The 12,447-nt window shown below is 38.9% G+C and overlaps 1 protein-coding gene across 3 annotated transcripts in view; it reads right to left on the reverse strand.

Annotated features, from left to right (window-relative positions):
• The window catches only part of INPP4B (inositol polyphosphate-4-phosphatase type II B), an 838,347-nt gene that overhangs the window by 70,115 nt on the left and 755,785 nt on the right, over positions 1-12,447 (reverse strand). For all 3 annotated transcript variants that reach the window (XM_065904252.1, XM_065904253.1, XM_065904254.1), the window contains 2 exons: positions 12,026-12,166; positions 10,085-10,182 (listed from right to left, as the gene is read on the reverse strand). In XM_065904252.1, the coding sequence (XP_065760324.1) occupies positions 10,085-10,182; positions 12,026-12,166 (239 nt within the window). The remainder of the gene's footprint in view (positions 1-10,084; positions 10,183-12,025; positions 12,167-12,447) is intronic.

A 12,447-nucleotide genomic window follows, 5' to 3' on the forward strand; every position in this document is an offset into this window, starting at 1 on the left:
ATTCTTGAATCTTCTGCCATTTTATATCCCTAAGTTTATTAGAAATGCCCAAACAGCCTATAGTATTCAGATTATTCTTTGTGCTTAGGAAACTGAGACACATTAATTCAACTTGACACAATAAATCAAGATCATCTCATGCTGAACAGAATCAAGATTACAGTTGAATTGTTTTATATACACATTTCACTTAGGTCAATAAATGTTTGTGAAACAACAAATAAATAAAAGATATTACAGTTTTACTACTCTGAAAATGTTCACTTCCTTCTACTTTCATGGCAAGAGTATTAATGAAATGCAAAACACAGATTTATACTTTGATAGATAAACGTGTAACATCTTACAAATCTAAGCTAGTGGGTCTCAAATCTTGGGCTTCCCTGGTGGCTCAGATGGGAAAGAATCTGCCTGCAATGCAGGAGACCTGGGTTTGTTCCCTGGATTGAGAAGATCCCATGGAGGAGGGGCTGGCAACCCACTCCAGTATTCTTGCCTGGAGAATCCCATGGACAGAGGAGCCTGGTGGGCTACAGTCCATGGGGTGGCAAAGAGCTGGACACAACTGAGTGACTAACACATACACACACACACACATACACACACACTCAAATCTCACTGCTCAATACAGAGGGGACTTGTTAAAACACAAAACGCTGACCCCACAACCCCATACGGATTTGTTTGAGATGATTCTTTCATGGATGAAGTGAGGAGAGGTGCTGTGTGGCAAAGGGTAGATTGTGTTGGTCCACACTGATCAGCCCTCACTATCTGAACCCTTTTCCATTCTGCTGTTAATAGCAGGTAGCCTCATTTCCCAGGCTACTTGCTGCCCGTTGATTTATAATTAAGTTAAAGCAATGAGGATTGAGAGGGAGATGAAGTAGGAGAAAGAAGCCAGAAACTAGGATATTTCTCTCTCCACCTGTTTCGCTTGCTGTCTCTGGAAATGGCTGTGGCTTCTCCGTGACTTCAGCATGCACAGGGCAACTTCTCAGCCCACAGTCCCACCTTCTACTGGACAGTCCCCACCAAGAACCTAGATGGAGGTGGGGAAAGGCAATTTTTGTGCGCTGGGGCCAGCCGACCGAGGTCTCTTCAGGACCTGGGTTAGCTACTGCTAGATTCCGGCTATTGCTAAATGCTGGGTGGCTACATCACCCTGGTTAATTTCTCCTCAGTTTATTCATGTTTATCTCCGATCTTCCACAGTAAATTCCTAAAATGCTCATCTGCATGACTGGGCTCTGACTAATATGCCTACTAAGAAATTTGAATTATTTTTCAAGTTACCACAGGACAGTCTGGGCTAGCATATTCTATCAAATTCAGACACCTTTCTAACCACCTGCAGGTTAGTCATACCCTGATCTCACCCTCAAAGTTTATAGACAATGGGAAGGAAGCAAATGAAAGATACTCAGAAAAGGAGAAAAGTGATGGGGTAAGGGTCTAACAGTGCATTTTGTCACCCACAGTTGAAACCTAGTTGACAGAATTAAACAGCAGCCTCTGATGTCACTGTTCTGGGAATGCTAAGGGTCTATCCTCATGTTCATAAAGGGTCTCTCTACATTAATGTGAACCTTTCAGAGGAAGTCTAGTATTACCAGGTGTGGGGAGAAAGGTAATAATTTAGAAATTTACTTTGAAAGCTGCAGAATAGTTAACCTGTATCAGAAAGTTCTTTCACTCAGTAGAAACAATCAGGATTGCTGACTTTTAGTTAGGTGTATGCGTGCGCACAATCATTGCATGGGTGTGTTAACGCCTTCTGAGATATTTGCTTTCCTTCATTTCCTTACTTTATAAATTCAAGTCACTTGCAAAGGCTGCCAAGGACTGGAGTGCTGCGCTCAGATATGTCTGACTTTTTGCGACCCTGTGGACTATAACCTGCCAGGCTCCTCTGTTCATGTGGTTTCTCAGGCAAGAAAATGAGTGGGTTGCCATTTCTTTCTCCAGGGGATCTTCCCAACCCAGGGATCGAACCCGTGCCTCCCATACCTCCTGCACTGAAGGCAGATTCTTTACCAAGGAGACATCGGGGAAGCCCCAGGACTGGAGGCCAGGCTCAATTTAAGTGGTAGTCCAGGGGCAGACAGCTCTGAAGGGTAGGGAGAACAAACACCCACCACAGCTTATTCTATGAAGTGAAGGCAACGTGTTCAAACTCATAGTGACGGCAAGCCGTGTTGTGTGCATCCATATACGTGGGTTCCGATTGTAAGCAGTAAGTGGATGAATATTCAGAGACAGCTTTCTTTGTTTAGGGAGCACTGCCTGTCGACCCAGCACACAGAGCTGATGCTGTCAGTATTGATTTCATCACACACTTTCTGTTCTGCAACAGAGCTCATAAGATAACCACTAACTGAAGAAAATATCCATCTAAGCAGCCTTTTCACTGATAAACAGAGCAAATGTGGTACAACTCTTCTCTCTGATACATGTTCAGTATTCCAAGAACTGATTTATATGTGGCTCCTTGACTTTATCCATCTGTAACACAAGATATCTGTTAGCATGTGACCACACTCCCGGGTTACCACACTCCCTGGCTGCCAACAGTGTGGAGAATCCAACGGGGCGATAGGCTAAAGACGTCTGCCAAGACCTAGGGCTGATTTCTTCCGGGGCAAAATATGTGCTATAAACATTGTAGTTAGTTCTTTTTCAGCAATAATCTGAAGTGTATTCATTTGTAAACTCATTTCACACAAAGTACAATTATGAATGATATTTTAGTGGTTCCAGTCTTTTCATTTCTTCTAGAAACAAAATGCAGTATTATCATTCAGGAAACTATTACCACATATTTGTTCTAGAAAAATTATCTTGACTTACTATAGAGATGTGTTAAGTTTGAAAAACTGGTTAAATTTTCAATGACGATATTTTCTTTTTTAAAAGATATTTTTCTTGACGTGGACCATTTTTAAAGTCTATATTGAAGTTGTTACAATATTCCTTCTTTTTCATGTTTTGATCTTTTGACCCCAAGGCATGAGGGATCTTAACTCCCCAACTAGGGATTGAACCCGCCCTCCCTGCGTTGGAGGCTAAGTCTTCACCACTGGACTGCCACGGAAGTCCCTCAATGGCAATACTTTAAAAAGACAAGGTATGAGATGTTAAGGGGTGAGTTGATTCATTCTCTGATCTAACAAATGCCACTTTTAGATATTCAACACTGTATTCACAGTCAAGTTTTTCTTTTTCATTTATTTCTGGGAAATCCTCTCATTTGAAGGTTTTTCTTGTCCTAGTGGAGTCTTATTACTTTTTTAAAAAATATTTCACATTATTTTGAGTTTTAATGTCTATAATAATTTTCTTTCTAATTTTATCCTTAACTGAACAGCTTTGCTCCTATGCTCTATTTTTAAGTGAGAGGTAAGATAAATCGGAAAACTAAAAACAAAAAATGTTAACTGAAAATATAAATTCAAAGCAACAAAAATCAGTAAATTGCACCTTGTTAACCAAATCTTAGCTCAGCAAAAGTGAGCATCGGAATGTGTGGCATTCCTGCACAGCTTTTATGAACTATAGTTAAATAATTAACTATAAATTATTTAAAAGAGCTTGATAAGATAACAAGGGAAACCATGATTGATCTAATTTTGAAAGTTAGTATGGTGGATGTGTGGAGAAGGAAATGGCAACCCACTCCAGTATTCTTGCCTAGAGAATCCCGTATACAGAGAAGCCTGGTGGGCTGCTATCCATGGGGTTGCCCAGAGTCGGACACGACTGAAGCGACTTAGCATGCATGCATGCATTGGAGAAGGAAATGGCAACCCACTCCAGTGTTCTTGCCTAGAGAATCCCAGGGACGGGGGAGCCTGGTGGGCTGCCGTCTACGGGGTCGCAGAGTCGGGCACGACTGAAGAGCCTTAGCAGCAACAGCATGGTGGATGTAAACAACATCTTTTTTCAAGATTTTTCCTCTGAAGCCATCAGGGGACCATGGCAGACCTGATGACGTTGGTAGACCAGCAGGGGTATAAAGACCAAGCCAGAACTTCTCTTTGGACTCCTTTCAAACCATCTGTACTCAGAACATCAAACTAAAGAATTATCTGTGACCTTTGGTTAGAATTCTTCAGGTGTTAAAGGGCTTCAGCCAGGCGGGGCAGCTTCCTTTTTCTAAAAACCAGAGTACTACTCTGTCCCCTTCAGTGAGGGTTCTGACTTTGCTTGCTACGGGAGGCCTGTCCTCTGCTCTGTCTCAGAGCCCTTTGCAGGCATTCTGGTCAGTTCCAGAGGCCTCACCATTGTACCCCTCTATAGAACCTCCAGATAAGGTGGTCAAGGGCATGTGTTTACCAGCTTACCCTCGGCAATTCTGTCTGTCTTTATAATTTCTGTTTCTTCTGCTATAGTTTCTTAGGAAACTAAAGCAAAGAGAAAAAAAAAGAGAAACCTTCTCACTCAATTCTTGCTTTGAGTCTACTTTTTCACTTCTCTACTTTGCATTCACGTTACGTTTCCTCAGGGTGACTTTTCCTCTGTTTCTTTACTTGCACATCATGAGTTCTCTGCCTGAATGCTTGTGATGTGGTTTCAACCCATGCTTTTATTAAAACTACTCCATCAAATATCATCAAATACTCTTAACCACCGAATCCAACAGCTTCTCTTTAATCCTCATTCTTCTTCCTTCAACAACACATTCTTATTCTATTTTTGAAGTTCTTTATTTATTCATTTATTTGGCTGCATCGGGTCTTAGTTGCAGTATGTGTGATCTTTTGTTGCAGCACATCGGCTTCTCTCTAGCTGTGATGCACGGGCTCAATAGTTGTCGCACAAGGGATATTAGTTCCTTGATCAGGAATGGAACTTGCGTCCCTTGCATTACAAGGCAGATTTCTTAACCACTGGGCCACCAGGGAAGTCCCCACAATTGTTATTCTTGCTCACCTTCTCCCAGTTGATATTCTTTTCATTTAGCTACAGTGATGCTCGATGACCCTGAATCTAAACATTTCTCCATTTTGTTGCAGGCTCCTTAGTCCTCCTTCCTCTCTATTACAGATACTCTCCTCCTATCATGTACGTTTTCTCATTTCCTACATGGAATACATAGAAAATTATTTAAACAATTCCTCTAAAATGAATTATCCATAAAATATTAGTACTATAGTCCACGGGGACACAAAGAGTTCGGCACGACCTCATGACTGAACAACAACAATCCTACTCTCTTATTTCTGAAGATGGAAAGAATTCACAGGCACTTTTCTTTTTCCCCATGAGAAGTGAAATCTGTGGCAATTCATGACCACACAATGAATGTCAGAAATGATCAAGGGGAAACTAACACTTTTTCGACAACAAAAGCAACAAAAACAAAAGTAAATTTTTCACAGAAAGGATCAATACTAAGAAAGAGCAACTAGTATTCTGGAAAGAGGGTTTCCCTTGTGGCTCAAGACAGTAAAGAATCTGCCTGCAATGTGGGAGACCTGGGTTCAATCCCTGGGTTGAGAAGATTCCCTGGAGGAGGATATGGCAACCCATTCCAGAATTCTTGCCTAGAGAATCCCATGGACAGAGGAGCCTGGTGGGCTACAGTCCATGGGGTTGCAAAGAGTCAGACATGACTGAGCGAAGAGATTTAGAGTTAAGATACATGATTCCTTGATCATGCTGAGTCATGAAAGTATAAGCTACCAGGGACAGAGCCTTTCATCTTTCACCATCCATAGCAATAGGCACAGAGTCTTATACATGACGTGGTCTCTCTCAATGTCTGCTAAATTGAATGGGAGGCTTACAACAACCACAGCCAAAAAAATACAGGATGAAATATAACAACAACATTTTACTTACCCTCATCATCAGCCTATGAATTTTTTCTAAAAAATTTTTGCGCAATTTTTATGCTACAGTTGATGAAATATTATATGTAAGACAGGGACATCAAATATCTTGGAGGTAGTTGACATCAGCTCAGTAAAGGCCCTGCCTGATCCCCCTTCTAAGCTCACAAGCTAGAACAGCCCACCCTTAAAGCCCTCACACAGGGACCAATAAATGGCAGCCCTCCAACAGAACTGCATGAAAATGTTCCTCTCCTTTGCTTTGGAAAAAAGACAAGAGAAGGGCATTATTACCAAAGAGAGAAATGAGAGATTGGAGATTACAAATTGACACGTGGTCAGTCCTCATTTAAAGGGAAAAGACAGCATTTCATCTGCTCCTTTTATGAAACTCAGGGGCCTTGGATCATGTGAGATGAGATGGTTACTCTAAATCATGGAGCAGTCTGTGCCAGCAGTTTGCAGCAGTACTTTATTTTATTTTGCTAACCCGCCCCTTAAGTGTCTTAATGCTTTTGGTAGGGTATGAAAGGGGCCTTGAAAGGTTTCTGAACTCATCAAACCCATCTGGAAGATCAGAGCCAGAGAGAGAGAAACACTCATTTCTGCCCCGTGGGAGCTTCCCTAGTTGATCAAAGGGGCCAGTGATATCACAGGCAGGACCTGAGGGGAAGTAGCTCTGGATGATTTACCATGCCTTAGAGTCAAGGCGGCAAGACAACTGTCTGAAAGCTGCATCACTAAGCCAGGAAAATGTCAAGGGAGAAATCCACAACACAAGGTACCCAGACAGAGCACAGACCTCTCAGCCATCAACAGCTCTGTCTGATACCAACCTCAGATACATATATAATACATACATGTGTATATGTATATATACATTTGCGTGTACATGCATTCATACACATATCTGTATACACGTACACATATATCTACACAAATGTATGTACACATTTATCTATTCCATTAGCGGAATACTTGATAGGTGGGAATGGCCTCTCTCTTGGCAGATTCATGGGATCTAGGGCTGGGAAGTGCCTGTTACAGAGGAGGGAGCCAAGAATGGGTGATTCTTTTCCTGTAAATCTTTGCTGAAACGTCTATTGGAGCAAGAAATATACATATATAGGTAAAAACATGCATATATGTCTAACTGTACATCTATACATACACGTATATGTACCGCTCTAGATCCCATGAATCTGCTGAGAGAGACAGACAGACAGACAGAGACAGAGAGACAGAGAGAGAGAGGCCATTCCAATGCACCAAGCCTTTCACTAATGGCCCTTCTGCAGATACAAGGAAGATGGAGTTGGAGGATAGTAATTCTTGAATTTGATTATTTCTTCCAAGAGAACTTGAGACTTTCAAATAGATCAGTCTATAAATCACCAGACTATGCCGAACACACTGAAAGGAAATGGGGTTCTGTTGCCTGGCAACTTTAATTTTACTCCCCTCCCCACTAATAACTCCTAAGGGGTGTGTGTCCCATCAGTACGGCTGATAGAACTATTAGGACAAAAGGATTCTGCATGTGTAGACTGCTGAATTGAGGCTATCAACTGAACCTACTATATATTTAACAGACTTGGAGAATATGTGGGGAAGAATCAATGTTTTAGACCATAAAAGTTAAGTATAAGAAAAGTAAAAGGATGGTACTGCTTGATTGAAAGTGAAAATATAGGCTAAAATAACTTATTCATTAACTCCTGATATTGCAAAACTAGGGGACATCCCTAAATTAAAAAAAAAATCTTTTGGGATAAAAAAGAAAGTTTTTACTTACTAACAGAATCTGACTAGTTCATAAATCATAAAAAATCAGGGTAAGTAAATTGACGGATAGGATATCCAAAATGGATGAATAAGTGAAAGTAATATGGTTAGAGGTTAACTTATCCTTTTAACACTACTACAAATTATCCCTTGATTTCACTATGAAAGAAAAATAGTAATTATATGGATTAGGTATATGATCCCACATGGAAATTTTTTCCTTCTTAACAAATAGCCTAACCTTTATCCCCACTCTTAATAAAACATTTTGGTTCTTCCTTGAATGGAGTGCAATCCAGTGATGCTTTGGGTTACAATATTTCTGCATGAGGAATAATCCTATATATGTCAGTATAATTCCATAGATATGGTTCAGACTTTTGTTATGGAAAATAACCACAGTCACGTCACACCTTCATTTTGCGCCAAATCTATGATAGCGCTGTCTCAAAAATATGTTGATGTAACAGGAAACAAAATATCAGAAAAATTCAGTATGTTAAGAATTTATTTCAACTAATGAAATAAAACTGATTTGATGCAAAAGTCCAGCCTGTTTTCAAGGATGAGATATATTTATATGTTTCTAAAACTGTTATTTTAATTAGCAATACATTATATGAGATCTCATGTTCTTCAAATTTTTAAAACTTACACTCCCATGAAGAGTTTAAATGACTTGAATGTAGGGATTACTTTGTATTTCCTATCTGAGAAACACTTCAACAATTATTTATACATATTTCTTTTTTTGGAGTGCATAATTGTTTATGTATACAGTATTGAAATCTTCCAAAGACTTTATCAACAACAACCTACTTTTTAATATAACGTGTGTTGTGATTAGAGATGGTATAGCATTGGTTCTCAAATATTAGCATGGGTCAGAAATCACCTGGAAGTCTTATTAAAAGATTGCAGGGCAAGTGCAGTCTGCAGAGGGCCCTGAGTATTTGCATTGATAACAAATTTCCAGGTGATACTGATGCTGCTGGTACAGGGATCTCACTTTGAAATATATATAAATAGAAATCAAGTTGTCTATAAAAATTCCGGGAATTACTTCCAAATTACAAGCAACTGTGAGAGAATTATCCAGAAACATCCAAGTTATAATAAACTTTTCCCATTACTTACTAAAGCAAGATAGTTTTGTTTATATTATTAACCTTCCAAGTAATTTACACATCTGAAATTCATAAGTATGCTGACCGCCAAAGAATCCCTCTGTACTTAATTTCATTTTGGCATTAAAAATATTTTATGTGAAATAAAACATAAAAACAGCAGTAAAATTTTCTAATGATACATATATGGATGTGCTTATGCTACTGTAATATTCTGAAGTAAAATCACTGTGTTATAAAGAGACCTAAGTACTCTGCTACCTAAGCTATTTCAAACTAAGTATCAGAATACAGATCAGTGAACAAATTGCCAGCAGATAGATGACAGGCAGAGTTTAATTACAGCTTTTGGTAACAATATTTCTTACTTTATTAAAACCTAGTTTCTTATTGTGACTATCTAAGTAGCTCTACTTATTTATGTATAGTACTTACGGAAGAGCTCCAAATACATTCTTGAAACTGTGATTTTGGATTGCTCAAACACGTGCTTAATTTTGTGGGGGGAAAAAAAAGATGGCAGTACTGAACCATGGCCCAAAAGAAAACAGAAAACAAAATGTAAAATGTATTTCTATAGGTTTACACCCCAACATGTTCACATAAATATTGCAGTAAGTGTGTTCAATAATTTGTGCCTTAATTTATATCACTTTTAATTACTTGCAAAATTTATGTTCTGATTTATATGTATAGGAATATATAGAAACACACACACACACAGATTCTGATTATGGGAAAGATAGAAGGCAGGAGAAGGGGACAACAGAGGATGAGATGGTTGGATGGCATCACTGACTCAATGGACGTGAGTTTGAGCAAGTTCCAGGAGATGGTGAAGGACAGAGAAGCCTGGTGTGCTGCAGTCCATGGGGTCGCAAAGAGTCAGACACAATTAAGCAAATGAAAACCAATACACACACATATATATGCTAGAGATAATATCTGATGTAGACTACAAATCAGAAACCTACATCTTTATTAAAGTCTTCTATGTAGTTAAGAATTCTACAAAATTTCTGTTGGATTCAATTGAGATTTCTAATTATGAATTCCTTATTTTTCACTTCTGGCACTTTCCAAGGACACTGAAATTAATGTCCTAGTATGAGCAGCAGGACACACTTGAGTGCAATCAGAACAACGAGGCAGGTGTCTGCGAGGCCACCTTGGCAATCAGTCTCTTTGGTGCAAACAATTTCAAAATCACTCTCACATTCCCACCCCATGCTTTTTTCTTCCGTTGACCTTTATGTCTGTCCTCTCCCAAAGAATTATTAATCAAGAAATTATTATTGTTGTGGTTTTTTCTTTTTTTTTGGTAGCTTGCATACTTACAATCAGGAGGCATCTTTTCCATAAATACTGTGCAATACTCTTTAAGGAGTTCAAAATTTTCCTGATTAATACTTTCTTGCAAAGAGACATCTCCAAACCTAAATATAGAAAAAAGAGAATAGTTATGATTTATAAAACAGGACCCAAAAGTAACTTTTTTTATCTTTCTTTTTTAAATAGATGGTAATAGTTTTGCAAGGGAGGAGTCTGCTTTTTGAAACAACATTGCATAATGGTGAAATCTAACATATTCCAGTTTCCACCGGCCCTGATTCCACCAATCTTTTTTGACATACCAAAGTATTCTTACAATCATCATATGTGAACCTGAATGAAATAAATCTAAAACACTAACCCCATGCCTCTGCATGACTGACACTCTGTCCAAGTTAGTTTCTCCATCTCTGCAGGGCTGTATCTCTAAAGACACAAAAACTCTCCCCTCTCTTTTGATCCCTCCAATCTTCCTCTTCACCAGTGATAGCTTGAGGAGCGATCCAGAAGAGCAGGACCAGATACTGAGCTGCATACAGCCTTAAACACACTGCTGCAGGCACACAGAGAGCCCTCCACTCTCCCAGGGACTAGCTCACTTCTGTGAACTGTTTTTTTCTATCCACTCCATGAAGGATGCCAGCCTCCTTACTGATGCTCTTCTGCTGCCTTCTATAAATGTAGTGGTTTTTTAGTTTAGTTAAAAAAACAACACTAAAGGATTAAAGCATTCTTATCAAATCATGGCAAAGAACACACTAGCTAATGATGTGGGTAGGAGATATATAGAGAGTAAATTATAGATAAGGAAGCATTTTAAATACTCTCCAAAAGTTTAGCTTTGGGGAGCTTTTTCAGCCAGGCTTTACAGCAAGACAGTAACTTCTTTCTGTAAGAAGTTTTAGAGAATCTTTTAAAAATGTATTCTGTGAACCTTAACTCTTAAGTGTTTTTGATAATCTCTACATGTGAACCGCTGAAAAATTGATGCTTTTGAACTGTGTTGTTGAAGAAGACTCTTGAGAGTCCCTTGGACTGCAAGGAGATCCAACCAGTTCATCCTAAAGGAGATCAGTCCTGGGTGTTCATTGGAAGGACTGATGCTGAAGCTGAAACTCCAATACTTTGGCCACCTCATGTGAAGAGTTGACTTGTTGGAAAAAACCTTGATGCTGGAAGGGATTGGGGGCAGGAGGAGAAAGGGACGGCAGAGGATGAGATGGCTGGATGGCATCACCGACTCGATGGGCATGAGTTTGAGTAAACTCCAGGAGTTTGTGATGGACAGGGAGGCCTGGCGTGCTGCGATTCATGAGGTTGCAAAGAGTTGGACACGATTGAGCAACTGAACTGAACTGAACTGACATGTGAACCATCTAAGATGCTAAAGTAATTCCTTTATCTGCTAAAAAATGATTTCTTACCATTACTTATGAAATCACAGAAAATCATCTGTCATTTAACTGAGTAAACTGAGTAAACTAATATGAAAGGATGTGTTCATATAAGGATATAAAGGATATGTGTTCATATACAGGGTCCTCCAATAACAATTATTTTAGTAAATAAAGGAAAGGATAACATGTTTTAGGTCCAGGAAATGTTGACAAAATTAGCAGAGTTTACAATGCTGAAATACATGTGAGCATAAAACAATTCTAAAATTTGATACATATACATAGGTATTTGGAAACATGAAGAAAGCTAACCCATGCAAATATTCTGGTATTGACACCAATATTTTCCTTATTATTTTGCCATATTTAAACTTGATATGAGCCAGGAATCCTTAAATATGAATAATTCTGTCTGCTATATCAAGTAGCTTAGTATGGAAGAAAGGAAAATGCTACCCATGAATCCAGTGTCTATGTACAGCAACATGTGGAATTACTCAGCATATTCATAACAATTAAAAAAAAGACTGGTCTTATATCTGAACCTTACCTCTCAGCAAGAGTTTGCTGCTCATTGATTCCAACATTAAAAAGTACTGGATACACGTGAAGCAACTGTCCTTCTTTAATCTGCAGAGGCAGCGACTCAAACATTCTCGCTGGAACCTTCACCTCCACAACATAGTGCTCACTGGACAGAGGAGGACAGAGAGAAGCAGCGTTGCTTCATTTCATTCAATTTTATTTCTTTAGATTCATTGCAAAGAAACAACAAAACAGCTGGAACATAGCACTGATTCAGGTTTTTGGCTGTTATTTGCTTATTTTCTATTATTAATTCATCTGATAATCATTTCATTCATTTCACTATTAAATTACTTGGCATAAAGAATTGTTTACATTTACTTCTATTACTCTGAGTTGTCTTAGGAAAGGAAGACCATTTAGTGCATGTTCATATACCATGTACAT

Source organism: Muntiacus reevesi, chromosome 13, assembly GCF_963930625.1.
Source record: "Muntiacus reevesi chromosome 13, mMunRee1.1, whole genome shotgun sequence".
In the NCBI taxonomy this organism is placed as follows: Eukaryota; Metazoa; Chordata; class Mammalia; order Artiodactyla; family Cervidae; genus Muntiacus; species Muntiacus reevesi.